At 48.5% G+C, this 26,032-nt stretch overlaps 15 protein-coding genes across 15 annotated transcripts; 4 read left to right on the top strand and 11 right to left on the bottom strand.

Moving 5' to 3' along the window:
• Positions 1-180: 180 nt before the first annotated feature.
• On the bottom strand, positions 181-2,751 carry N7520_001442 (elongation factor G; the record flags this gene model as incomplete). The annotated part of the gene is made up of 4 exons (XM_057135377.1): positions 181-235; positions 293-2,322; positions 2,384-2,495; positions 2,549-2,751. 4 exons carry the CDS (start codon positions 2,749-2,751, stop codon positions 181-183), a joined length of 2,400 nt encoding a protein of 799 aa, XP_057001313.1.
• Positions 2,752-3,214: 463 nt separating this feature from the next.
• N7520_001441 (50S ribosomal protein L36) lies at positions 3,215-3,698 on the bottom strand (the record flags this gene model as incomplete). Its single annotated transcript, XM_057135376.1, has 3 exons — positions 3,215-3,254; positions 3,319-3,398; positions 3,441-3,698. The coding sequence occupies 3 exons, from the start codon at positions 3,696-3,698 to the stop codon at positions 3,215-3,217; spliced, it is 378 nt and encodes a 125-aa protein (XP_057001312.1).
• A 474-nt stretch (positions 3,699-4,172) lies between these two features.
• On the bottom strand, positions 4,173-5,926 carry N7520_001440 (threonine dehydratase, biosynthetic; the record flags this gene model as incomplete). Its single annotated transcript, XM_057135375.1, has 2 exons — positions 4,173-5,690; positions 5,747-5,926. 2 exons carry the CDS (start codon positions 5,924-5,926, stop codon positions 4,173-4,175), a joined length of 1,698 nt encoding a protein of 565 aa, XP_057001311.1.
• A 741-nt stretch (positions 5,927-6,667) lies between these two features.
• Positions 6,668-7,348, top strand: rcf1 (respiratory supercomplex assembly factor RCF1; the record flags this gene model as incomplete). The annotated part of the gene is made up of 3 exons (XM_057135374.1): positions 6,668-6,717; positions 6,806-6,876; positions 6,930-7,348. The coding sequence occupies 3 exons, from the start codon at positions 6,668-6,670 to the stop codon at positions 7,346-7,348; spliced, it is 540 nt and encodes a 179-aa protein (XP_057001310.1).
• Positions 7,349-8,192: 844 nt separating this feature from the next.
• N7520_001438 (MARVEL domain-containing protein) lies at positions 8,193-8,783 on the top strand (the record flags this gene model as incomplete). The annotated part of the gene is made up of 3 exons (XM_057135373.1): positions 8,193-8,268; positions 8,316-8,601; positions 8,660-8,783. The coding sequence occupies 3 exons, from the start codon at positions 8,193-8,195 to the stop codon at positions 8,781-8,783; spliced, it is 486 nt and encodes a 161-aa protein (XP_057001309.1).
• A 684-nt stretch (positions 8,784-9,467) lies between these two features.
• N7520_001437 (uncharacterized protein) lies at positions 9,468-10,545 on the top strand (the record flags this gene model as incomplete). The annotated part of the gene is made up of 2 exons (XM_057135372.1): positions 9,468-9,723; positions 9,773-10,545. The coding sequence occupies 2 exons, from the start codon at positions 9,468-9,470 to the stop codon at positions 10,543-10,545; spliced, it is 1,029 nt and encodes a 342-aa protein (XP_057001308.1).
• A 97-nt stretch (positions 10,546-10,642) lies between these two features.
• N7520_001436 (gamma-glutamylcyclotransferase family protein) lies at positions 10,643-11,164 on the bottom strand (the record flags this gene model as incomplete). Its single annotated transcript, XM_057135371.1, has 1 exon — positions 10,643-11,164. The coding sequence occupies one exon, from the start codon at positions 11,162-11,164 to the stop codon at positions 10,643-10,645; it is 522 nt and encodes a 173-aa protein (XP_057001307.1).
• An 838-nt stretch (positions 11,165-12,002) lies between these two features.
• Positions 12,003-13,582, bottom strand: N7520_001435 (uncharacterized protein; the record flags this gene model as incomplete). The annotated part of the gene is made up of 9 exons (XM_057135370.1): positions 12,003-12,099; positions 12,151-12,334; positions 12,387-12,465; positions 12,528-12,884; positions 12,935-13,034; positions 13,097-13,140; positions 13,195-13,324; positions 13,386-13,433; positions 13,488-13,582. The coding sequence occupies 9 exons, from the start codon at positions 13,580-13,582 to the stop codon at positions 12,003-12,005; spliced, it is 1,134 nt and encodes a 377-aa protein (XP_057001306.1).
• A 1,009-nt stretch (positions 13,583-14,591) lies between these two features.
• On the bottom strand, positions 14,592-15,140 carry N7520_001434 (bZIP transcription factor; the record flags this gene model as incomplete). Its single annotated transcript, XM_057135369.1, has 1 exon — positions 14,592-15,140. One exon carries the CDS (start codon positions 15,138-15,140, stop codon positions 14,592-14,594), a length of 549 nt encoding a protein of 182 aa, XP_057001305.1.
• A 656-nt stretch (positions 15,141-15,796) lies between these two features.
• N7520_001433 (LYR motif-containing protein 2) lies at positions 15,797-16,355 on the bottom strand (the record flags this gene model as incomplete). The annotated part of the gene is made up of 4 exons (XM_057135368.1): positions 15,797-15,856; positions 15,913-15,936; positions 15,994-16,197; positions 16,272-16,355. 4 exons carry the CDS (start codon positions 16,353-16,355, stop codon positions 15,797-15,799), a joined length of 372 nt encoding a protein of 123 aa, XP_057001304.1.
• A 389-nt stretch (positions 16,356-16,744) lies between these two features.
• Positions 16,745-18,700, bottom strand: N7520_001432 (uncharacterized protein; the record flags this gene model as incomplete). Its single annotated transcript, XM_057135367.1, has 1 exon — positions 16,745-18,700. One exon carries the CDS (start codon positions 18,698-18,700, stop codon positions 16,745-16,747), a length of 1,956 nt encoding a protein of 651 aa, XP_057001303.1.
• Positions 18,701-19,180: 480 nt separating this feature from the next.
• On the bottom strand, positions 19,181-21,314 carry nop7 (mRNA-binding ribosome synthesis protein NOP7; the record flags this gene model as incomplete). Its single annotated transcript, XM_057135366.1, has 3 exons — positions 21,278-21,314; positions 21,126-21,224; positions 19,181-21,063 (listed from the first exon to the last, which is right to left on the bottom strand). Exons 1-3 carry the CDS (start codon positions 21,297-21,299, stop codon positions 19,181-19,183), a joined length of 2,004 nt encoding a protein of 667 aa, XP_057001302.1. The 5' UTR covers positions 21,300-21,314.
• A 201-nt stretch (positions 21,315-21,515) lies between these two features.
• Positions 21,516-23,008, top strand: N7520_001430 (GPI-anchored transamidase subunit GAB1; the record flags this gene model as incomplete). The annotated part of the gene is made up of 5 exons (XM_057135365.1): positions 21,516-21,657; positions 21,720-21,784; positions 21,840-22,042; positions 22,095-22,714; positions 22,770-23,008. The coding sequence occupies 5 exons, from the start codon at positions 21,516-21,518 to the stop codon at positions 23,006-23,008; spliced, it is 1,269 nt and encodes a 422-aa protein (XP_057001301.1).
• A 97-nt stretch (positions 23,009-23,105) lies between these two features.
• Positions 23,106-24,065, bottom strand: N7520_001429 (N-terminal L-serine N(alpha)-acetyltransferase NAT4; the record flags this gene model as incomplete). Its single annotated transcript, XM_057135364.1, has 2 exons — positions 23,106-23,893; positions 23,981-24,065. The coding sequence occupies 2 exons, from the start codon at positions 24,063-24,065 to the stop codon at positions 23,106-23,108; spliced, it is 873 nt and encodes a 290-aa protein (XP_057001300.1).
• A 395-nt stretch (positions 24,066-24,460) lies between these two features.
• On the bottom strand, positions 24,461-25,785 carry N7520_001428 (uncharacterized protein; the record flags this gene model as incomplete). Its single annotated transcript, XM_057135363.1, has 7 exons — positions 24,461-24,618; positions 24,671-24,816; positions 24,875-24,930; positions 24,990-25,271; positions 25,332-25,436; positions 25,509-25,655; positions 25,717-25,785. The coding sequence occupies 7 exons, from the start codon at positions 25,783-25,785 to the stop codon at positions 24,461-24,463; spliced, it is 963 nt and encodes a 320-aa protein (XP_057001299.1).
• Between the last annotated feature and the right edge of the window lie 247 nt (positions 25,786-26,032).

Here is a 26,032-nt window from a genome sequence, read left to right as displayed (position 1 = left end):
ACACCGCGAACAATGAACAAAAGCCCGATCTATAGAAAAACAACAGTCTATGCTGTACCTGATCTCCATTGTAGAGTGGAATTGGCCCCGCCGGGCCAGGTGAGAGTGATGGGGAATAAATTTTACATGTCGGGAGAAGGCGGGTGGAGATCAGACCGGACGATGAATCTGGTGATGGGCTTATTTCTTGTTTCTGTCGGCCTGGGCCTTGACGTACTTGGCGATAAGTTCCTTTCTGTACCGCAAAGATTGATTAGTACAAAGAGATTAATAAGGGAGGGGGTCAACGTACTGCACCTGAGGAGGAGCCTTCTCGTAGTGGCTGAACTCCATGGTGTATTCACCCTTACCCTGGGTGGCGGCGCGGAGGTTGGAGCTGAAGCCGAACATGCCGTTCAGACTGCAGTCGGCGTAGATAGTGAACTCATCGACACCAGTCTCGGTGTCGTTGATGGTGGCACCACGCTTGTTCAGGAGGGCGATAACGTCACCCTGGAACTCGGACGGAGCGGTCACCACAGTCTTCATCAAGGGCTCCAGAACAGCGGGCTGACTCTCGATGAAAGCCTTGCGGAAAGCCTGCTGGGTGGCGTTCTTGAAAGCCATTTCAGAGGAATCAGTCATGTGAGTAGCACCATCGTTAATGACCATGCGGGTACCAAGAATCTTGTGGCCAACGAGAGGACCCTTCTCGCAAGAGAGGTTGAAACCCTTCTCACAAGCGTACAGGAACTTCTCGGAAATGCTACCACCGACAATCTGCTGCTCGAACTTGTTCTCCTCCAGAGCACCAGTGGGCTCCATCCATCCCATGACACGGGCGTAATCACCAGCACCACCAGTCTGCTTCTTGAGCAGGTGGTCGAACTCAACACGGTGACCAATGGTCTCACGGTAGGCGACCTGCGGCTGACCGGTCTCGCAGTCAACGCGGTACTCACGACGCATACGCTCAACGTAAATGTCCAAGTGAAGCTCACCCATGCCGGAGATGATGGTCTGCTCGCTCTCGTTGTCGTAGGTCACACGGAAAGTAGGATCCTCTCGCTGGAAACGGGCCATGGCCTTGGAGAAGTTGGCAGCATCCTTGCTCTGCTTGGGCTTGATGGAAAGCGAAATGACAGGCTCTGGGACGAACATGGATGTCATGCTGTAGCCGAGCTGTCCGTCGGTGAAGGTATCACCGGAGGCACAGTCGACACCGAACACGGCACAGATCTCACCAGCGCCAATCTCGTTAACTTCCTCCATCTCGTTGGAGTGCATACGCACAATACGGGGCACCTTGACCTTCTTGTCGTTGCGGGCATTGAACACGTTGGCGCCCTTGCGGAGAGTACCCTGGTACACGCGGATATAGGTCAATTGACCGAAGTTGCTCTCTTCCAGCTTGAAGGCCAGACCAACGAAAGGAAGGGAGTTGTAGGGAACAAGCTTGACGGAGGCCTCGTCGCGCTTCTTGTCAAGTGCAAGGTTCTCCACTTCGGAGGGGTTGGGAAGGAAGTCAATAACACCATCCAGCATAGGCTGGACGGACTTGTTAGCCAAAGCAGAACCCATGAAAACAGGGGTGAACTTAAGACCAATCGTAGCCCGGCGGATAGCACCGCGGATCTGGTCCTCAGTGGGCTCGATCTCGTCGAGGAAGAGCTCGGCCATCTCGTCATCGACATCAGCAAGTGTCTCAATGAGCTTGGCTCTGCGCTCAACAGCGATATCCTTGACCTTGTCAGGGATCTCATCGGTCTCCTTGAGAGTCTCGCCACTCTCACCAACGTTGTAGATGGCCTTCATGCGGATCAGATCCACAACACCCTCAAACTGATCCTCCGCACCAATGGGCACCTGGACGGCAGCCGCGGGAATCTTGAGCTTAGTGTTAATCTGGTCAATCGCCTTGAAGGGGTTGGCACCCATACGGTCCATCTTGTTGACGAAAGAAATGCGAGGAACGTTGTAACGGCGCATCTGACGGTCGACAGTGATGGTCTGAGACTGAACACCAGACACGGCACACAGGATCATGACAGCTCCGTCCAGAACGCGCAGCGCTCTCTCGACTTCAATGGTGAAATCAATGTGACCGGGGGTGTCAATCAAGTTGATGTGGTACTTTTGATCCTGTCCCTGCTTGTCCTTCTTGACCCAGTCACAGAAGGTGGCAGCAGACTGAATGGTGATACCCTTCTCACGCTCCAAATCCATGGAGTCCATCTTCGCACCGACACTGTCACGTCCACGGACCTCGTGAATAGCCTTGATTCGGCCGGTGTAGAAAAGGACACGCTCGGTACAAGTGGTCTTACCACTGTCGATATGGGCCTATCGTAGAAAGATCATTAGAGATGGTCCAGCGTCTTTCATGTTATCAGATAGTATATACCGCAATACCGATGTTGCGAACTTTATCCAAACGAGCAGCCTCCACAGGATCGAGGTTGTCGATAATGGCGGCTTGCGACAGGGTCTCCGGGCTGGCGGCGGCGGCCTCAAGGCTATCGAATAAAGATCAGAACACAGTCAAGCCAGGGAGAATATTCATACGTACACAGCGGACGCAGAAGCAGAGGCATTACGTCGTTGTTCCCATGTCTTCAAAACCGACTGATAAGCCGGAGCGACGGCGGAAGACCGCAAAGCGGCCGTGGAGGCGCATCGCGAGTACAGAAGGCCCTGAGACTGGAAACGGGATGATCTGGCCAGGCCAGACACCGCACGGTATTGTAACCGTGCAAGGGAAGGAGACCTCATGGCGACAATCAATTCACACTAGAATTGATCGAATCAAGACAGATTGATTTGCACTTGTTTTTTCGGAAAAAAAGTTCGGGGAAGCCAGGAACGCGCGACACGTGACCCTCGACCTGTCAGGAACCGCGAATTACATGCCCCAGTATTTTGATGACTAGTGCATGTAATGATAATTATATTTGCGACTGACATGCTGCATATGCTACCGAATATAGGGGATACTGAAGGTTCAACTTCAATATACATAAAGCACGTAGAGATCAATTGAGTTGGATTGATTCAGTATAGAGACCATACTCTGGTCCCGAGACTATTGTACAAGAAAAGACCCCAAGCGCCGCAATAATGTCCCAAAATACATCTGGACTAACACATATGCAAAGTTATAGGCAGAGGCGGAAATCGAAGGTATCAAAGTCGTGCATGCCGGAGAAAGACCGAAGTGGAAAGTCACCCATTCACTCTATTTGCCTTGTCGCTGCTTGTGCTTGGCGTTTTTCGAGCTAGAAGTAATGCGTCAGTAGGTGAAACGACGGAGCATATGAGTTGGGAATGTATAAATCGTACCAGATGATGAAGACACGGTTCTTTCGACGCACGGGCTGAACAATTGAAGTCAGTATCTCGTGTCCACCACTTAGGAATCCCTAACATATTCCAGCAGAACTGAATATGTTATTCAATCGTACCTTGCAACCATCACACAGGCGCTTCACCGAAGACCGAGTCTTCATTCCCCGAACCTGCCCAATCTGCCGGGAGGTGCCAACGGCGGCAGAGACAGCATTGGATGTCTGTGATTGAGCGCGCAACCTCGTGAGGCCACTCTGAATCATGTGCGAAATAGGACGGGTCGAGGCAATTCCGGAGAATGACCGGCGGGAGACAGAGGGGATAAGCTGGCCGAGAGCACCGGGGGCGCGGAAGACGGTTCGGAGGGAGAACATGGTGGCGATTGGAATTGTTTCTCGGAAGACACTAAGGTGAGGTGCAGGGCCTCGTTGTCTCGCACTGAGAAATAGACAAGTCAATGCAGGTCGATGTCGCTTGCTGCTCCCGGAGGTCTCGATCTTGATACTGGAAAGATTGTTGCCGGAGGTTGTGTTTTGCCGAGCCGATCCCGCTCCCATGTTGATTGGTGGATCTGGAACAATTACTCTGTTATCGCGACAATATCAACTTTTAGATCAACACACTTGAAAGAATTAATGAGTATGAATTGATATCGAAATAGCTATCACATAATATAAATCACAGTGCCATAGTCTATATGCTCGAAACCAGACGCCAAACTAAAGACAGACGGGGTTGCACTTTTAAGCCGCTGAAAAAAAAAAAAGACCGAAATAAACACTGTTCATCAAATTCCGGTATGTCTCGATCACATATATACCAAAGCATCATATAATCATATGAATCCTTTATGAGCGAAGGAAGGTCTGGTAGGTAGGGGAATCGGTGTGCTCGCTGAAAGGATAGCCCAGGTCTCGAAGGAACGACTCGAGCTCATCCTTTTCGGTAGGAGGGCACTGAATACCACACAGAACCTTGCCAACGTCACCGCCGTAGTTGCGGTAATGGAAGAGGGAGATGTTCTGGTTGGGGCGGAGAGTGGTCAGAAACTTGGCCAGTGCACCCGGTCGCTCGGGGAACTCGAACATAAAGAGACGCTCGTCCGCCACGTTGGAGCGGCCTCCGACAAGGAAGCGAACGTGGCGTTTCACAAGCTCATCATCACTGAGGTCCTGAACCGACATTCCTGTTTTCTCCAACTCCTCCATAATCTTCGCCAGGTCATCCTGCCCAGTAATAGCAGATAGCGAAATACCCATAAGAACATCAGCAACATTCTCCTGCGCATACCGGTAACTGAAGGCGGTCACGGCATGGGGCAGGATAATCTCGATGAGCTTGGCAAAAGCACCGGGTGTCTCGGGGATCTTGACACTCAGCAGAGCTTCCTTCTTCTCGCCAAGGGCAGCCCGCTCAGCCACAAAGCGGAGACGATCAAAGTCCATGTTGGCACCAGAGGTAATAGCGATCAGTTCACGGTTGGCGTCGGGGCTCGGGTTGTTGGCAACATATTTCTTTAGACCAGCAAGGGAAAGGGCACCGGCAGGCTCGACGACGGATCGAGTGTCCTCGAACGCATCCTTAATGGCAGCACAGATCTCATCGGTGGAGACCTGGACAATCTCGTCAATCACATCACGGCTAACACGGAATGTTTCCTCGCCAACGGACTTCACCGCGGCACCGTCAGCGAAAAGGCCAACCTCCTTCAGGAAAACACGAGTGCCATCATCCAATGACTGAGCCATGGCATTGGCATCATACGCCTCAACGCCAATGACCTTGACATGTGGTGCAATGCGCTTCAAGTAGACACCAATACCAGCAATCAAGCCACCGCCACCAACGCCACAGAAGACAGCCTCCAGTTTGTCCAAGTTCGCCTGGCGCAGCAGCTCCATTCCAATGGTACCCTGACCAGCAATAACGTATGGATCATCGAATGGCGGGATATTGGTCAGACCGTGCGCTTTCTCCAACCGGTGGGCCTCGTCCTTGGCCGCATCGAAATCATTTCCGTGAAGAACCACGCTCCCACCAAGACGAGCAACGTTACGGTGCTTGATAGCCGGGGTTCCAGAGGGCATCACAATGGTCGCGGGAATTTTAAGCTTCCGGGCAGAGTAAGCGACACCCTGCGCGTGGTTTCCCGCTGAGCACGCAACCACACCCTTCCACCGCTGTTCGGCGTTCAAATGAGCCATTTTGTTATAAGCACCACGGAGTTTGAAACTGAAGACTGGCAACAGATCCTCACGCTTAAGGAGAACACGGCTCTCCAGTCGGTTACTCAAGTTGATGGCATGGTGGAGAGGAGTTTCTTCGATAACATCGTAAACGCGAGATGTCAAGATCAGGCGAAGATACTAGTCACCGTAAGTCAAAATTGGAGGAAACAGCGGATGATTGCAGTGATACTCACATCAGGATAGCCGTTGGGAAGTAGGCAGGATTCGGGAATTCCCCAATCTGGGGGCACTCCAGGAAAATGGGGGTTGCGCTCTGAGGGAGGCGTCGGAGCGGCGGTGTATTCGGTCAAAGCAAAACCATTCATTTTGGGAGTGATGGGCCTGATGCCATTGGTGGTGAGGTCGTTGGGCATGGTGATCCTAAGACAAATTGACCTATCCGAGGATACTCGAAATAACGGACAATGACTCAGGGGAGGAATTGGTTGTACAGAGAAATTCTTTGATCTCTGACTCTTTTTTTGGCGGGGATCCGGGATCGGTCCTTATGTCATCAACCCTGGTCCACAGCCCCAAGCCTCTAATGATGATTAAAGGAACTAATTGGTGTCAAGTTTCTTTGATTGGGGATATTTGAAGATTTTCCATTCATTTAAAGTAATTTCCGCTAAGCATGGTGGGGTATTTTGGATGTAGGGAACCCATCCATGTCAAGTACTCCGATAAAGGATAAAGATGCAGGTGGCGGTCAGCGATACAATGAATGGCGACATTTGAGATAAGGATATGCTTTGATTCAAATTTCAATGATATTGTTATATTTACATTACACTTCATAATTTGATCTGGAAAGGAAATTAGATCTTCAATCTTCAATGTAATCAAATCTGTGTCCAGTTGCCACTCGTTCTAGAAATTGCCTGATAAGCTCATACAATGCATTATGCGGGAAAAAAAAACTCCTTGGCAAAACCTCGTCGACGTCATGCTGTGCTGAACACCTCTCGTATGTTCCATATAACCACCATCACCTAGCATCAATCAAGTTCTAACCAGGTTGGAAGCTATCCGACTACTCCGACAATCCATTGCGCACTCAAAATCCTTGCCAACCGCCATATCCGAGCTACGATCCCAACCTCGGAGCATCCGCCATGAGTCGCGAACCCCTTCCGTCCTCCATGGACTCCACCCAGGGTAGCCTGTATGTGACATGCCATATCAGATCTTGCCCGATGATGCAGTTGGAATGAGCGAACGCAGAGATGAGACCACTAACATCCAATCCCCAGCCACTTCGAGGAGGAAAGCGGCGCCCAGAAATTCACCCGACGCCTCAAAGAAGAGCCATTGGTCCCGCTAGGTACATCTACAAACCACCACAGACCTACCTCCAACCCCATCTAACCCCTACAGGATGCGCCGCCACATGCTACGCGCTCTACCGCGCCTACCGATCCATGAAAGCCGGCGACTCAGCCGAAATGAACCGCATGTTCCGCGCCCGTATCTTCGCCCAGGCATTCACACTCGTCGCCCTAGTGGCAGGCGGTATGTACTTTAAGACAGAGCGTCAGCAGCGCCGTGAGTTTGAAAAGGCGGTGGAAGAGCGGAAATCACAGGAGAAGCGCGATGCTTGGTTGCGGGAGCTCGAGATCCGTGATAAGGAGGATCGCGAGTGGCGTGAGCGTCATGCTGCCATTGAGCAGGCAGCGAAGGAGGCTGGACAGAGGCCTCAGGAGCCTGATGCTGCTCGCGCGTCGATTGAGCCGGCGGATGAGAAGAAGGTTGGAGTTCTAGATGCTGTGAAGGTTTTGCTGGCGAAGAGGAACTAGTCTAATCCTTGCACGTGTAAAATACTTGTAGTTGATCTGTATTATTTTTGTATATAGCTACTCTCCAATCTTCGTTGAGGTGTTTACTGTAAGCGAGTCACAATCTATAAGAAAAGGTACTGGGCATTTCTACTTCAAGGTCCCAAGTTAATCAAGCTTTTGGTTCCTGGCATGGGTGTCTTCCACCTCTCTCATACGTGGGATGATCTACCGTGAAATCACGGGCTGGAGCTATGTAGCATCTTATAGTCGGCCTAATTGAAGGCTGATCGACCCGTCTCTAGTAATTCATTCGGCGATTCGACCTCGGATTCACGTGCGCATGTGAGATCGACAGTTTGGCGTCATACTCAACCAACATACTTTTGACTATGCTTGTTTAGCAATCCAGCTGGAATTGAATGTTTGCATGTTTCTTAACGAAATCAATTATTTCAATCCATTGATGTTTGCATGTTGGAGATCAAACATAGAAATAAGAGCAAGTGCATGCTGAGGCGGACCCTCATCCCGGAACCCACCCGTGAAAGCTATTGATCTTCCGAGCTCCACTCTCGGGTTCGCTGAGATGCAGGGTCTCCCGTGAGGAGTCACACCAAATTTCGCCCTAGCCAACGGCCTCGGCCTAACAAATCTCTAATGTAAACCCTAGAACATGCTGTATATAAACTTGGAATCTCCCCTGTGGACCTTACTTTTTCTCTTTCACATGATTATCTAGCACGTGAAAACCCTCGACTCGACTCTACAATAAAAACATTGGAAACCACCCAAGCGAAATATTAAAACACCTGAGCATTGAGCCAACCCGCATTCCACCAGCCTCTTATACACACCATCCAATATGTTGTCCTGGGTCTACCCCGTCAGAATCGTCCAGGCTGTCTTTGCCCTGGCGACCATTGGTCTGACTGCATATAGTTCGTCGCTCAAAATCCGCTAGCAATGAACCATACTAACAAGCCAGTCATCGGAACTCTATATGACGAGTGGTCCTTCTCAAGTGTGATCTATTTCATGCTCTTCAACGGCTGCTGGACAGCTGTTGTCGCCGTTCCCTACTTAGGCCTTGCACCGCTTTGGGTTCCGCGCCTCTCACACGAGTTCGTTATCCCCGCTGTCGAACTCGTTACAATGGGCCTTTGGCTGAGTGGATGGATTGCCATGGCTGCGTTGATTCCTGGCCCGAGCGCGTGTACCTACTCGAGCTGTTATGCGCTTCAGGCGCAGATTGTTGTTGGGGCTGTTGAATGGTGAGTACGGCCTTGAAAGATGAATTCTGATTCTATGGACATTTCTGACATTTCTAAGGGCGCTTTTCTTGTTCACTAATGTCTTTGCTATTATGGATATTACGAACTCGAGAAAGAACCACAAGGCTCGTGAGCAGGAGCAGCCTGAGGTCTCTCAGGCAGATGCCGCTGAAGCTGTTTGAAAGGGGTGTTATTCTCTATATGAATTATATTAGTGTAGTTTGAACATGAATGTATGATTCGATGGTTTTCATGGGATACATAATAGACTAATTGATCTTTCCTGAAGTCGTTCATGATAATACCAGTGAAGAGTGGCCACCTTTTAGGACTGGCAATGAAAGTGATGATAATGAAGACTCTACTCATAATACCAGCTGCACCGATTCCAGTAATTGCGCGACCGATAATCAGTGCCATGGAATTTGGAGCCAGGATATAATAAGTACCTTGAGACTATAAGGATATTATGCTTTATCTTCCAGGTCCGGTTTTTCGGGATCAACCTTTTCCGGTAGGTAAGAAGTCTTTTGGTCATTTGGAGCATTCCGATTATGGCTGTCTAAATCGGTCGCGGAAGGAGCGTTGGTTATCGATGACTATACGCTCGGTTCTGCGTTCTGCCATATGGTCCCAATAAGGGTGATGGTAGTTGCGAGTGTCTGCTAACTTATCTCTCTTGTCCCTCTTCTCGCCCCCTTCTCTTATCCTGTCATTCCATTTCTCTTTACCAACTTCCCATTACCGTATCAAACTATCCATTTCGAAATTCCACAGCCAGCATGACTGAGTCTTTTCCGTTTTCCTTTCGCGGCAGCTCCCAATCCTGAAGGTTTCTAAAGCGCCATATTCAACTCTCGGGCAAAATGCAGACTGGTTTTCGAATCGGTATTGAACTAGAGGTTTTACTCAGCCACCGTAAAAAGACCAGGGATCAGTTCGAAGATCTTGAAGCTTTCGCGAATGCTCTAATTGTTGATTTGGAAACGGTCCATTCTCGCGCAAGCCGTCGTCCTCGGCCTCGAGTCCACAATGATGTTGACGGTGTTTACGAAGGGGAGGAAGAGATTGAGTGGTCTCTCACGGATGATATAACAATCAAGCCAGATAACAGCAATCAATGTATGTTCAATACTTACCCGTGCTTTACTGAGCTAGCTAACATAACTAGGGCCGCTGGAACTTGTTTCTCCAATTCTCTCCTACAATAAGCAAGGTGATTGGCGAGAACATGTCCGAGAACTATTGAGATCTGTGAGAAAGATTTGTCGAATTGAAAGCAATGCCTCATGTGGTTTTCACGTGCACATCTCACCTCCAGAAGGCACATCCTGGGATCTTGACAGCCTTAAGTCAATCTGCCGTGCCATATTCTATTTTGAGGGCGCCATCAACACTATCCTGCCGGCTAATAGACGAAACAATGAGTATGCTGCCAGCAATCTCCGCGAGAACTCACGCCTGCGAGGGAAGGATCTTAGGAATTGCCTAAAAACCATCGATGACTGTCAAAACAACGTTGATTTCGCAGATTTGATGAATGACAATGGAAAGAGATACTTTGCTTGGAATTTCACGAACCTTTACTGTGGTGGAAAGTATACCGTTGAATTTCGCCAAGCACCAGGAGTGTCTGATGAATCAGCAAGTCTGCCATGGATAGAATTTGTGGTGTTGTTCATCAATTCTTCACAGGGGATTTCAAATCCCCAACAGCTATCTCGATTTTCTCAGGATGTTCGTGGTCTACTAGGTTTCCTCAGGGAGTTTGATATGCCTGACTCTGATCACGCAGTTCTTCACAATTTATTCCGAGGAAAAACTGGCTTGATTGATCCCGCCCCTACAAAAACACTCACCACAGAGGAAAGACAGAATTTCATGGCAAAGGAGCGAGAAGCAAAGGCTAAAAACTTAATCATGAAGAAGCTACAAAGCACATGATTTAGATCATATCTTAGCAAAATTCCAGCTATTGCATTAAACTCTCCATAAGAGTCTGGACATAATAAAAACCCTTTTCTCCGCATTATTTCGATAGTTAATCCAGATCTCGAAGTCTTGTTTCTTTTTTCCACTGCTTCAAGTCAAATTTTCCTTCCTGAAGTTTGTCTTCTTCGCCATTCCACATGAATGTGACTCCATCGACAGTACTTAGAACACTATTATCATGATTGAGAATGTCGATTAGGCAAGGCTGGAGCTGATAATTGTCCGTCTCATAGGATTCAAGTCGATCAAGTTGTGTTTTTGACAAGATTTCGAATACCATACCATCGACCGGTTGGAGTGGCTCGCCATCAATAAGGGCAGGATAGGGGCCCCAGAGCTTAGTATCATAGCCTATCACTCTAGCACGGCTCAAGACAGGAAGGGAGTCTGGCGTTCTTAAGACTTGAGAGAGTGTTTCTGGATCCATCAAAGTCCCGTAGAGAAAACAGTATTCTCTTTCAAAGGAAGAAGTAGGAGGTGTTGATATGCTTTGAGTCGAGTCGTGTCCTGAGGCGCTGTGGTTCAGGAACTTGCGCATCATGGGAGATGGGGGTGGGAGTGTTCTGCGCATGGTGTCGGTATGTGGATCCTATGTCAAATCAGTGTCTAGGTAATATAAAGAGACGTGGTATCGTAAAGTAACACACGATTGATAGGACCTCTGATGACAAGGCTGATGACGAGGCTGAAGAGACTGCTAAGCAGGTTGAATAGACCTGTTTTCAACTAGCGTGCTTCCGGAGATTCGTAAAACAGAAGCAGAGTTTGGAGTATGGTTCTTCTCAGGTGGATAAGAAGCTAGCAGCTGTATGGGAATAGGGAGCTAAGCCTATTTCGGATTGCACCTACCATCATTTTTATCACATTCTTATCACTCGATTATTATGGCCAAAATCACATGATTTCCCCACTAGTCCTACAGTACTGCTGGTTAACTATCCGTGCTTTCAGCACTAAACCCTGTTTGTAGTGAAACCTTCCGAATCAGCGACGCTAAGTAATTTCATATAACGGAATCGGTAGGCAAGCTGCGAAGTCCGGAAAAACCATGTTAGGTGCGATAAATTATATCGCCATACGTCAACAACCATACAATATCTTGACTCTATTATTATACCAGTATTACTTGGCATATAAAACTCTACAGACATACGAGTGGAGCTCATAGAACGTATTTGGAATGGCATGTGCATTATTATAGCATGTCATGTTACCAAGGTGATATTTTTAATGATTACTTCACGCAGAATTCCATGGCTTAATATTGAATTTCAAAGTGCATTTGAATAACAACGTGAAGAAATTGACTCTACTAGAAGCTCTGGTATCAACGCTTTAACAATCTAAATAGGCAATGAAAGACAAACTAGGTATCAAAAAGAAAGAAGTCAAGAAACGTTCTCATCTCATCAACATTGAATACCTTGTGCCATTTCCATTCCTTCATAATCTTGTGCAGGCGGTGGCGATGTACCATCCTGGTGATACCCCAAAACCTCAGCGTACCTATTCTCCGAGTTAGCTCTATTCCAGCAAGATGAGGCCCGTGAAACATACATAATAGTTTTCCAAATATCAGCTGGTAAGTCAGCATCGAGGAAAGACCAATCGATAGCCTCTGCCGCCACCGGCTCGTCATTGGGATCATGATAAGGAGCCAGGTACGGGGAAGCAAGAGCCTCAGCGGCAGTGATTCTCAAGTCTGGATCATATTGGAGCATCTTATCCAAAAGCATCGTTGCTGCTACAGTCAATATTGTGAAAATGAATGTCAGATTGAACATGCTGCTTACCTTTCGAATTAACTCCGGGAATAAGGGTTGTCCATGGTTTCCGAGAGTGCTGTGGTAAAGAACGGACGAAACTCATAGTCTGCAGAAAGGATTAGCATTCCAAAACAAGGTTGGAAACCGAAATCTGGCTCAGGCACTCACATTCGGACTAGTAATATGATTAACAACATGATCGGGTGGAGAGCCGAGTAGTCTGGTGATCACACAGAATTGATCAATATGATTCTTGCCCAGAAATAGAGGTTCTCCGAGTAACATCTCAGCAAAGATACAAGCCGCGCTCCAGATGTCGACTTTTTCGTTGTATCGCTTCCAGGTGAGCATTATCTCTGGCGCTCGGTAGTATCTAGTGGATACATAGCCGGTCATTTGTGCCTCTTGGACACGGGCTAGACCAAAGTCGCATATTTTAAGGTCGCAGTTTTCGTTGATGAGGATGTTACTTGGCTTCAGGTCTCGATGGACGACACCGGCTGAGTGGACGTATTTGAGACCGCGCTGTGATGGATTAGTAGCAGTTCATGATTGATGATGAGAGATTTCGTTACCATTATTTGGTACATAAAATATTGTGAGAATTGATTATCGACTTTCTTGGATTTCAAAAGAGTGTGTAGATCGGTTGCCATGAGATCTGTCACGAGATATCTGAATTGAGTTAGCCTTCAATGCTTTTTTGGTGGTATATGAGCAGGATGTGGAAATCATACATATCTTCAGAGGGTGAGATGAATATATCACTCAAATGAATAATCTATTGATAAGAAGAGTTAGTTTGAGCATTTCGGAGACGACTCTGGAGACGAACGTTTTCATGTTTTAGTGTTTTCAACAACCTGACCTCCCGGTACATGTGTTTTGCAATATTCTGAGATTTGAAAGGTTGTGCAAGTTTCTTAACAGCAATGGTTCGCCTAGAAATCTGGTCTCTGGCGGAGCTAAACAAAGGGGCAATGTGGTCAGCTTCTATAACAGTGAGTAAAACACTGGGTATCATACCAGACCAGTCCCGAAACACCCATTCCAATGGGCTCCAAATTTTTATACCTATACAAGATTCATTACTATACGTTCAATACATTTGTGTAGAGAAAAACAAACCTCTCGGTTGTTTCGAACTTCGAGCCTAGAACGGTTTTGGTGGTGAACCGGGCCATGTCCTGGCCGATAGGATCTTCAGCCACACAGGGCGACATTATTGATATATGATACTGAAACACAATTATCAAAGTTCGGAGACTTTGTTTGAGGTGAGTGGTTTGTGAGAATGTGTAGTTTGTAGTTTGTAGAAAAAAAAATTACGGAGAAAACAAGCTGTTTTTATTAAAGGTCCTCATGATCCACAAGCTACTCCGATCACGTTCGGGTGGCGGTAGCATGCCTTGATGTAAGTGGCTTTCACAAGTATTTGTGGCACCAAAAGTCTCCAACAACCACCAGACCGCCTTTATCCATACGTAAACGAACGCGAGGGTCCAGAAAAAGTCGGAGAAAGTCCCCGTAGAGCTCATGATGATTGGTGCATTCCTCAGACCAGTTCAACTCAACATTTAGACCCACCAGTTAAACTCACTTAAACTCAACTGCCTTATACTCAACAGAAAGGTGGCAGAAACTTATATAATCTGAGGTCAGAGACTTTCTGGAATCCTCAGCCACAAGTAGAAATAGATTGTACTTTATTATCTCCACACAACCCGCAACGAAATGTAATGCGATTGGTTGGGACTTTCGCCCGCTAATGAAGGTGGGTGGGTCCTATACACCACATGTTGCCCAAACTAGAGAATGAATAGCTCTGCCATCCCACATAGAGGATCGAGAACCATCCTGAAATACAGCGGTGGCGATTTATGCCCATTACACATCAGCTGCTATATGCGGATCAATGGAGTGTTAAACCTCGGCAGGGCCTGATCTGATCACAGTTATTCATAGCGGGACCCAGGGGTCCCTGCATGATCCGTGCAACCCTACCATATTGTAATTAAAATCGAAGGTTTGAAATAAGTGTATACGCAAAGGAGTATGTCGTACATACGAGGTACACGTAGATGGTAGCCTGGCATAGCCAGGAGTATTTGTATTTTGTCTCCCGTCAATGACGTCACGACAGTAGCTAGAAGCTCGATAACCGCCCACAATTACTTTATTAACGTCAGACTTTAAACATCAAAACGAGAACATCAAAGCCTAGAGCTAGTCCTAGTCCACCTCAATAAAGGTCTCGAAAATCGTGTCGGGGTATTCGTCATAACTCGTTTTTGCTGCCATGGTAGCCGGAATAGCTTCATGCGCGCTGGGTTCCCTCTCACTCGAATTTTCGGAGAACGTACTAACAGAGAATGTAGGTGATGGGCATTGGAAGGGAGCGAGATTATTTTGAGCGGCTTGTTCGGTGATTATAGCAAGCTGGAGGTTGATTTTGGGGTCGTCGCATCTTGCGTGGTCGAATATTGTATTTTTCAATCGCCAGACCTCGTCTCGGAGACTATGCACCACGGACAGAAGGTGTTCATGTTTCGCGGTCTCATTACTTAGTACTTTCTCGATTTCTTGGTGTTGTGCTTTTTTCTTTTGTCGACATTTATTTGCGGCGATTCGGTTACGCTCGAGATGTCGGGCTCGCTGGGGACTGAGATTGTCATGTGTGGGTCGGCGTCCCGAAGGAGCAGGTGAGGGGTTGAGAGGTTGGGGTGCGAATTGGTTAAGCTCATATAATGGCGGTTGTTCCTTTGGCATGGGTTGAGTCATTGGAAATAGCTCTGATTGTAGTATGGGGTCGATATAAGGGAGCTGGATTGGGGGCAGCGAGGAAGCCATCATGCTGGGAAGCTGGTAAGCTCCGGGGATCCCTAGAGGCGAAGCGTGGATTGGAGAATGCGTATAACCCAAGGTCTTGGTATCGAAAAAAGTGAGCAAGGTTGATTTGAAGGAAATATCGACGTTTAAAGGGTGAGCAAGTCGGAGTTCAAATATTCTTGTTTGTCATCAGCCGCCAAGTTTGAATTATGTTTATGCTGTCAACTTGGAACCAAGATTCTATGATGTCAATCAACCTTGGAAAAGTTTATAGAGGAAACATCTACCACTGATAGGATCGCCATGGTAACACCCACCAATGAAAAACTTGAACCACCTTGTTTTCATGTGTCACTTACAAATCATCTGACAAGCGGCTTGTTGGTTGGGCCGGCCCTTCCACTCTAGGGATTTACGACACCCCGTAATTGATTGGCTAGCAAGGGCACATATTAGTAGGGATTATAACCGACTCCTGGTCTATGATGAAATTTCTAAAAGTGGCTTGCCGGTATGCATTTCCATTGGCTGAACATGTCTAAAGGAATGTGATATATGGTCAATTATTCTTGGTACAAGGTTGACTTTTTAAAATAATGCTAGCAGCGTCAACCAGCAACCTGCTCATCAATATACCTCCTCATGGTGTCAAACTCCGCTTTTCCAGTCTTATGAAAGTCAGCATGGTTGTACAGCATTGCAAAGAATTCAAAGTTGATCGTACCGAAAGTAAATATCTTATATGTGGCTAGGAACCATGTTAGCGTTCAATCCAGTATATGAGAAAAGCACCTGGGCAGCCTACCACATCCGTCACACCTCGATGCCGCTCGAATTCCTGGCGAGCATACGAATGCAGCTCATCCCGTGTTGATGAAGGGGGAATTTCTAGATCCTCGTGTAAGCCAGTGCCATGGATAGCCTTCAGGGAGCTCGAGGCCAGACGCGTACTATTCAAAGCTCGGACAATTTCGCGCCATAATGCCAGGACGCGTTGTCTTTGGATAAACTATTAAACTTATTAGTGGATTCCCGGACTTTGCCATGCCTTGCCTCATGGATGCATCTGGTACCTCTACCTACATGGTCTAGACTGATCGCTGGCTTTTTCAGCTTTGAGGGCTGGCTCCGGGCAACGGCAGCAAATAGATTAAGTGAGGACCGCATGGGGATAGAATCAAATCATGTCTTGTGATAAGAAGGTATGATTTGATTCGAGCGTTGTTTCCGCCCAAGTTTGTCGCGGTCATGCTGGTTCGGATATCGAACCGATTGAGGCGGTCGAGATTGCGTGTATTCGTATTTCAGTATTTTACATATCATGTGACTCTATACCCACTGTCAATGTCACTCAATACCAATACACTGTTATGGGAATACGAGTTTTGACCATCGTGGGCCATGTATGACTCGTGGATAATCACATCGAGGAAATAGATAGCAAGTTCATGAGGGTATCCCGGCAACTAAAATCAAACTATAAAATACATAGGTCTAGCTATATTGATATCATTAAACGCAAAAACGCATTGCACACACGTCCTAGTCTCTTTCGACTACGTCGGGGGTTGACTCTGGGATCGCGCAGGTGACTCAGAAACTCCCAACGCTTTCAACGCTCTGGATGCTGCTAATGTCGGATGCTTGATCTTAATGTGTTGGTTGAGATTCCATGTCCGCGAAAAGCCCTTGGAACTGCGATTACAGGAAGGAACAGGACAAAAAATGTCTCTCGGCCGAGAACTCGTCGAGGCTGTTCTTTTCTCAAAGCCAGGCTGTCTGGCGTGGGTGGTTTTAGGTGCCACTCTTTGGTTCGAAGGGGCGATTGAGACTGAAACTGGGGGAGGTGCGGTCGGGGGCGCGGGAATAGGATGATGAAATTGTGGTGATGGAGATCGTGTAAGACCCCTGGAAGTATTCCTACTCTGGGCTCTCCGTTTGGGACCCCGGCCAGATTCTGTTTCGGAGTCGCTCTCGACATAGTCATAATCCCACATACCGTTCGGGAGACGAGCCACTTTCTCTATGTGACCTTCGTGGAATGTTCGAAATGTCATATCCTGTTCGAATAGATCTGCGCATCTTGTCGCGGCTCGTTTGACTGCGTTTGCTGGCAGGCCTGTCATTGAGGCAAGACCCATGACCTCGCCCCAGTCTCGCAAGGGAAATCTGCGTAGCAATTCTTTTTTGCGTTGCCTTGAACGATCCGGCTCATTGTCAGGTTGCGGAAATGACCGTAAATTCGATGCGTCGCGCGACGATTGTCCAGATTGATAATGCCCACGAGCCCGTTTGCGACCCCGCGAATGGCTCTGTTTCCCACCTTTATGTCGGGACCGTGATCCATCATCATCTGTATCGGTGGCGGAGTCATCGCTGTCATAAACATCTTTGGCTCGATGTCTTAGGGAACGATGAAGTCCTACTAATAGCTGATCTAATTGTGAAATGGCGGTGCGAGAGAGAGGGCGTAATTGCTGGCGAGAGATGTCGTCGTCGAGCTGAATGGTTGGTTTTTGCCCTATGCGCTGACCAAGCTTTTGCCCATATTTCTCGTCATTATCATTTGTTTCATCATCATCCACCATCGCATCGGGATCCGGAGTCTTTTTCTCTGGAGAATTTCGGTCTTCCGTGTCCTCCCACTGCCTAGCCATAAACCGTTCCTTAGCGGTCTTCATCATCGTTGCGATGATACACTCTTCCAGCTCTCCACTAGGGCGAACATCAGGTGGCATTCGAAATGTGTCGGGGCCGTCTAGTTTGCGGCGAATAGATTCGCCTGCACGAGGAACCAGAGAAGCGGGCATAGGCCACGCTACCCATCGTTTGCGAAAAGATTTCTCATCATCCTCTGAGTCTTGGGGATCACCAGAGCCGTCCTGCTGCTTGGGTTGTCGGCGAACCACGTAGGCATTGTAAAGATGAGCAGCGAGGTCTTCCGCACGACTATCAATTATGGAATTGTATACCGCACTCTCCTCCGCAATAGCTCTCTGATAGTTGATTTGCAACCCTGTCCACCGATTTGGGCGCTTCTGCCCCGGCGGCAAGTCAAGCCCACGATCGAGAACATAGGTTGGCTTTTGCGCTACCTTTTCAGGTTCCTGCACGTATTCTTCAGATAGCTTTTTTTTGCTGGCCCGGGGAGCCTTGGCAGAGGTGGGTTTTTTGTTTGACTTTTTGGCTTCATCGTCACTGCTTTCTGCATAAGAGCTTTCCCCTTCAGAGCCATAATAAGCATCCAGGGGCCTTTCACGGAGGATTAGATCAAGATCGTTTTCTTCATGATCGGGAATGCTTTCGTCCATAGGCTCAGGCTGATGTTCTGGCTCCGATGCAACATCTTGGGAGCTAAAGCCGCCGAAGATGGATCTTCTGGGCCGGAGCGTCCTTGAAGACGGCGGATCGGCATCACTGCTGGGTCCGCCAAATAACGAACCACGTGCTTGGGCCGACTGCGGTGGTAGGAACTGTGATGATGACGGCGGGTCTTCTGGAAATGAGGACATCCCTCAGCCCTGTGGTTGAATTGTAGGCACTTTGAAGAGGCTGATACTAGGCATATACAGATGTTGGATTTGAAGAACGCAGTTTGGACCGCGATGGGGGATCAAGCATCACGTAAACTCTTGAAAAATAAAACCTTGGAAGTAATTCAAAAGATTTGAACATTTGCTATTGATGCAAGTTCGTTGAAGATTCGAGATCTTCAAAAATTCAAAAGTGGATACATGTCACATGACACTAAATATGCAGCATAATTTGTTCCAACGACTTGGGTCAGGAACAAAGTTCCATCACATATGCCAACATAACAGTTAATTTGAACTAGGGCAATTGGAATACATATGTTCTGTAGTGACTTTTGTGCAAAAAAACCATTAAATTCGATGGACATAAATTTTTTAGGACATGCATATACAGGGGACTTTCCCAGCCGCAAACGCCAACAAATAAGCACTCTAGATAGTTTGACTAATCGCTCGACTCTATTTTTGAGCCTTCTCCTTCTCAAGCTTGCGCCGCTTCGAGCGGAGCTTGGCAGCCTCATCGGATGTCTTCTTGTTCGAGTGCAGCATCTTCTCCAACAGCTTGCGCTTCTTGCGGCTCATCATCATCTTCTGTCTCTCGAGTTCCTCTTCCTCCTTGCGCTTCTTGGCAGCCAACTTCTTAGTCTGGGAGTTTTTCTTCTTGGATGCCTCATCGGTGGCTCCGTTGGATGTGAAGGGCAGACCAGCAGCCTCGGCCTCGAGCTCGCGCTGGTGCTGGTTGCGAGCGGCCTCGTCATCGTCGTCCTCTGACTCAGAGGCAGCCGCGTTATCCTCGAATTCCTCAAGGTCCGACTCTTCCTCCTCCTCGCTGTCACTTTCGTCATCGTCGGTGCCAGCAACATCCATACCACCATCGACAGACTCGTCCTCGGACTCCTGGGCAGCGGGGACGACCTCTGGGGGGGTCTCATCCTCCATCTCCTCGTCGCTGTCTTCAGCATCCTCGGCAATTTCAGCCTCGCCCTCCTCTTCCTGCTCGGCCAGAGTAGCCTTGGGGTCGTAACCACCACGGTTGGGCTTAACCCATGGGCTCAAGTGGGGAGGAAGAGTGGCACCAGGGCCGTAAAGATCAGGACGGCAGAGCTTGCCATCGTTGATGCAATCCCAGACCCACTGAGGCTGGACGTAAGTCCGGCCAGGAATGCGAGTGCCGGGCTTGACCTTCTGGTTTGTGCTATCAGCAGCAGGAATGGCGGGGAGAGAAGACTCCGGGAGAGGAGGACGGTCGACAATCTGGTGGGTAATACGGGGGTCGGTCTCATCGTGGGTGAAAGCACCATCGCCCATCACGGCATCCCAACCAATACGCTTGCAGCCAAAGGCACGCAGGATGAACTCGATAGGAGCCTTGGGGGCCTCACGGGAGATATAAAACACGAAGGGAGCGAAGAGAGCACCCTCGTTGCCGCTCTGGTCGGGCTGGGGAAGGGTGTCAGCCTCGGGGGCAGCGGGCTCGAATCGGTCGATCGCATCGGTATCCTCTTCGGCTGTGTCCACCATCTGCTCGTCCTCGGCCTGGTCCAAACCGGCAGCCTTGATGACCTTGTCTACCTTGGCCTGGGTAGCCTTGGAAACCTCCTTGTTCGAGTTACCGGTCTTCTGGGGCTTGGCCTCCAGCGCCTTGGGGGCCTCATTCCGGCCCTCCAGAGTGAAAGCAGCCAGCTCGGCGCCATTCTCATCACTTCGGGTGTCGAACTTGGGAGGGTATCTCAAGCCAATCGAAGAGTACAGACGGAAGTTGACGAAACCAAGCAAGGTGGTGTAAAAGTCGACAAAGGTGGCCATGATACGGTAGTCGACATCGCCATTGACACGCTGAACGAATCGGTAGGGGACCAGCCACATGATGTCCTGACCCTGGATAGTGGCCTGGTAGTAGATACCCTTGATAGACAGGAAGGATTTGCGCAGCGAGTTGGTGGTAATCAGGTAGTGCTGGAACTCGTGGCAGACGCGCTGGCACAGAGCAATGGTCTTGTGAGGAACATGGGTGGTGGAAGGAAGAGTGGCAAAGAGGAAGAGCAGAGACAGAGCATCGTCAAGGTCTCTAAGAGCGTCGATGAAGGTCGGGTAGCGCTCCTTGATGACATGGTCGAGAGTGAGCTTGGGGGTGTGGTTCTTCTCCAGGCGCGCGGCGTCGCTGACTTCACCACGACCCAGGGAGCGAGCGATCTTCTTGGCAACAGACTTCTGGTCACGGAACTTGTTCAGGAGCGGCTCGTGCAGAAGGTACTGGATATCCTTTGTGTAGTAGAAAGTAGTGTTGGGGGTGGAGGTCTTGGAGGCCTTCTTCTTGCTGCGAGGCTCACGGGGGTAGATTCCTTTAATTCAAACATCAATCAGCATCGCATTCACCGTATCTATCATTGAGGATCCAACTTACCCTTGAAGATGCAAAGTCGACGGAAATCAGGCAAAGAAATCTGAAGTTTGCGCACGGCCTGGGTACGGGTGATATAGTTTTTGGCCGCGCCAGAGGTTCCTGAGAAAATAATTGTTAGTGACAATGAAGGAAACTGAGGCTGATCAACATACCCTTCTTCTTAATCTTAGCCATGTTGAATTCTGTTAGAGTTCTGAAGTTGAAGAATCTAAACAGTTTTCTGCTGATAAGAAGAGGAAAAATTTATCGAATAACTTTTTTTTCTGTCGGAGGCGGTCAGTTGGCCCGTGCGGGTGCGGGCGTCCGTGGTTCCAAGGCAACGGGGGAGTAAAGGGACAAGCGGACAGCTGGGATCTTGAGTTGTCCACCTCTCTTGAACTCCAAGTCGTCATGGCATTGGACCGACGCAAGGCTGCTGTATTTGGTGGTGCCTTTGTATTACGGCTACTTCTGGTCTTTCTTTTTCCCTCGTTGCCCGACTTGCTCACAGGCCGAGTGGAGGTCTCGACCCCGGTCAATAGCTTCAAGCGATGTATGTTGAACCCAATGGCTTCAGTCACAACCTAAAAAATCGGTACTAATTGTGAATCACAGTGCAAGAGGGTCTCTTCCTTTACACCCGAAATGTGTCACCCTACGATGGAGGTGTTTTCCATCAGGTACGCCGGTCACAACACTTCCTTAAGACTCGGAATTAACACCCACGGTACTTAGGCACCGCTCCTCCTCCCATTATTCACTTTGCTCCCAGATGTGAAGAGCAATCCATTCCCTACCGCCATATTCTACTTCCTCGTCGATTTAATAAATGCGCATGCATTGATCAACATTTCGGAATCAGGCCAATCTGTTCAGACCCGACTACACTCTGCTATGCGAAAGCATATCCGGTGGGACGGAGTGTCTATTGCAGCTTGGTAGGAACCCATGGACCCCTTGAAGCCACGCAGTCTTTTAATTTAACAATAGGTTCTTGTTCAACCCCTTTACAATTGCAACCTGCTTGGCCCGATCAACGAGCGTCTTCACCACCACCGGAATCCTTTACGCCGTCTCGAATGCTGTGGATGGAAATAGTATCAACGCAGTGTTGGCACTAGGTCTCGCATCATATTTGTCTCTTTATCCAGCATTGCTGTTTATCCCGCTGGTGCTGCTTTGCTATGACCAACAAGCGCAATCCTCCAAGGCACCCAACACTGTGGTGTTCTTTGTGCGACATGGTGCGATGCTACTGTCTAGCGTCGCCGGTTTACTAGGATTGTCATGTATTGTCACGGGGAACTTCTGGGAATTCATGTCCGCCACGTATGGCTTTCATCTGCTGGTCCCCGACTTGACTCCTAATGTGGGTCTTTGGTGGTATTTCTTCATCGAGATGTTCGACTCCTTCCGGGAGTTCTTCGTGGGCGTCTTCTGGCTTCATCTAGCCAGTTATGTGGGAGGCTTTACTGCCCGCCTGCGACGACAACCCTTGTTTATCATTACTTCGCTCTTGGGCGTCTTTGCAATTTTCAAGCCTTATCCTAGTATTTCTGACGCATCCCTCTACTTCGCGCTGCTACCTTTGTACCGGCACCTCTTTCCTTGTGAGTTCTGTCTCGGCTTTCGTCCAACTTCCAACAGCAGACTAATCATGAACAGTGATGCGGTACACATTCTTCGCAGTCTCCGCACTTCTCTACTCCAGTCTTCTGGGCCCCGCATTCTACCACTTGTGGATCTACGCTGGGTCCGGCAACGCCAACTTCTTCTATGCGATCACTCTCGTCTGGAGTCTAGGCCTTTCTATCCTGCTGGCTGATAGCATCTTTGCGGCCCTCAGAGACGAATGGGAGCAAGCCAACCCTGAATTGCAAGGCCAGGAAGTGAAACAAATATAATATAATGAAATGCTTGCATTTCTATCGCATCATGGGTTCATTCATGCTGGAAAGGTCAACAAAAACAATCAAAAATCAAAAATCAAAACCTCAATCTTCACTTCAACGACTTCGATAAAATTAAATAATCAAACTCCTTGATCGTCCCATTCCGCAACCTCCGCGGCTGGGGGGAATATTCATCAACGACATACCCAACCTTCTCATAGAACCTGCACGCAGCCACATTAGACTTAAAAACCGTAAGCATAGCCTTCTCTACTCCAATTGATCGACCGATTTCCTCCATCCGACTCATCAAAAAACCCCCAAGCCCGCGCCCCCGGGCAGCAGCCGACAAATGGATTTCGTAACAGTAAACCACTTCTTTCCCATCTTCATAAGTAATCATGAACGACAAGAATCCAAGAACATTATTATTATCATCAACCCATTCATTTCCACTTCCATCGGGGCTACCCATCGCATTCGCGCTTCCCGTAGTCTTCGGCTCGTCGGCTTTATCGGCACAGGCACCAGGTTGCTGCATCTCAGCCGAAGACGCGAAACAGTCGCGCAAAATCAAATACTTCATATCCGGCAGCTTCATTTCCTTCCGCTTTTTAGGTCGGGACCAGCCTACGCCGGAGGCAGCGTAAGCTTCGCTAGAAGTGAGCTCGATGAGATCCAGACAGGCGTCTAGGTCTGCAGTGGAGATAGTTGCCGCGGAGTATACGGCCAGCGACGTACTTTGGGATGCATAGTTCTGCAGGGGCTGTAGTTCCGGGACTGTCTCTTTGCTGGCCGGTGGGTTTTTGGTGGGTGATGCATCCTTATGTGGAGACACGTAAGAAGAGATGAATTCTTCGATACTTAGGGCGTTTGTGCGCTCGACTAATGGGAGATCTAGGAAGTTTAGCATGAGAATTCAATATTGAGAATGGAGATTAAGAAGGCAGAGTTAGATTGACGGTTGCTGGTAGATGTACATACTTTTCTGGATGGCGGAGACGCGTCGTGCGGGCGTTTGAGATCGCCGTGCTTTGGATTTGGTGACCCTGCTCTCTTGAACTGGCATTGCGGATCGAGTAGCTTAATTGGGATTGTTGTACATGGTATGCGTCTGGTGTAAAAAAATAGGTCTGGCTTGATATGCATCAAAGCAAACGAAGTTTGAGTGGGTCGGATAACAAGCGTCGGGATTGATCCAATCTGAACTGGGCGCTTAGAGGGCGTTATCGACCATAACCACCAGGGCAGTTGACCACCTCTGTTCCTGTTATGAGGTTTTTTTGTGGAATATTTTCTACATAGAGTGGCGATAAGGGACTACAGTATTCATTCTACGCTATCTCCTTAACTTCAGCGAGCATACATTTAAATTGTACGGTACTCTTGTGTAAATATACTTCTCAATTTGGAGTACCTTATTTACAATTTCTATTAATTATCCAAGCCAGGGTATTTGAGAACTTACCGCTGGCTAGCTGCATGCTCCTCAGCCCGACGCTCAGCCTCTTCAGCTCCCAGCTCTCCAAAGACGTCCACTCCCCAGCGGAAGGGGTAGTTGTATCGTGCGTTGCGGTCCAACTTGTTAAGAGCCTCAAACTCTGCGTCGGGAATAACAAAGTCTACACAAATATTAGCCTATTATCAAAGCAGTCCTTGACCCCGTCATCCTACCTTGGAAATTGCTCTCAATGCGCGAGGGCGTAACACTCTTGGGCAAAACCGCAGTGCCCCGCTGGATAGCCCACGAGATCAGCAACTGAGCGGGGTCTTTGTTAAGCTTCTTGGCGATTTCTGCAACAGCCGGGTCGTCGACAACACTGCGGGGCAAGTATTAGTACAGTGTAATCCGAGCAACGTCACAGGATGAAGTCTTACCGTGCCAGGCCAAAGGTGTTGTTTCCAAGAGGGCTGTATGCTGTGATAAGAATGTTCTATTAAGTCAAATTAGCACCTTTACATGTCTCACGAATTGAATGAGAACAATGCTTACTTTTTCCTTCAAAAACTTAGTCAGTTCCGGCTGCTGGAGGTAAGGGTGCGCCTCGATCTGGTTCGTAGCGGGAACAATCTTTGCAGTTTCGAGCAGTTTCTTGGTAGCATCAATGGTGAAGTTGCTAATTCCAAGACTGCGGATCTTGCCTGTAGCGACAAGCTTCTCTAGAGCGGCCCAGGTATCGGCGACCGGAACATCGGCTAAACGGAATCGCTTCGTGACCGGATCGATCGGCGTGATAGTTTCGTTTGTGTGCTCGAAGGCGACAGGCCAGTGCATCTTTGAAAGTTAAATTAGTGGAATTCATTTAATTGTTCCATTGGAACGGGGGTAGCGTACCAGGTACAAGTCCACGTAGTCAGTTTGGAGATCCTTTAGGGTCTTGTTGAGGCCCTCCTCAACGTGGTCGGGGTGGTGGTGAGTGTTCCACAGCTTGCTAGTGATCTAAATATTGAAATATGATAAATTAGTCTTCATTAAAGCCCCGAATATATTCGTAGATGTTGGTCAACTTACGAAGATCTCTTCACGCGGCACACCCGACTTCTTCCAGCCATTTCCGACCTCATTTTCATTTTGGTAGCATGCTGCAGCATCAATGTGGCGGTAACCGCTTCGCAAGGCGTGTTCGACTGCGTTCTCAACCTCATCGGGCTTAGAAAGCTATCGCGCATAAATATATCAGTTTCCGAGCTGTATATAAACGAGCCAAAACAGTACGTACCCAAGTACCGAGCCCGACGGCGGGGATCTCGTAGCCCGAGTTTAGCTTGTAGGTGCGTCCAAGAGACATTGCAATAGGTAATGGATATGAGGTATTAAGAATGGAAGCTGTAAAGTTTCAGAGTATTCAATGAGAAGCTAAAAGCCAAAGGAATCGCGATCTATTTATCTTCCCCTCTGCCCCTCTTACTTTACCCCTCCTCCTCCTCCACGCCAATGGCAGAGCACGAGGGGCTATGCAGACACGCGGTCTGTTGATTTCGTGCTTTTGAAACCCCCGAGTAATACTCGTGTGCCATTGATTAAGTGGATATCGA

This window comes from Penicillium odoratum (genome assembly GCF_028828045.1).
Source record: "Penicillium odoratum strain IBT 22623 chromosome Unknown utg000001l_segment0_segment0, whole genome shotgun sequence".
Classification (NCBI taxonomy): domain Eukaryota; kingdom Fungi; phylum Ascomycota; class Eurotiomycetes; order Eurotiales; family Aspergillaceae; genus Penicillium; species Penicillium odoratum.
Note: the sequence above shows the minus strand (reverse complement) of the source record. Positions and strands in the feature narration are given on the sequence as shown.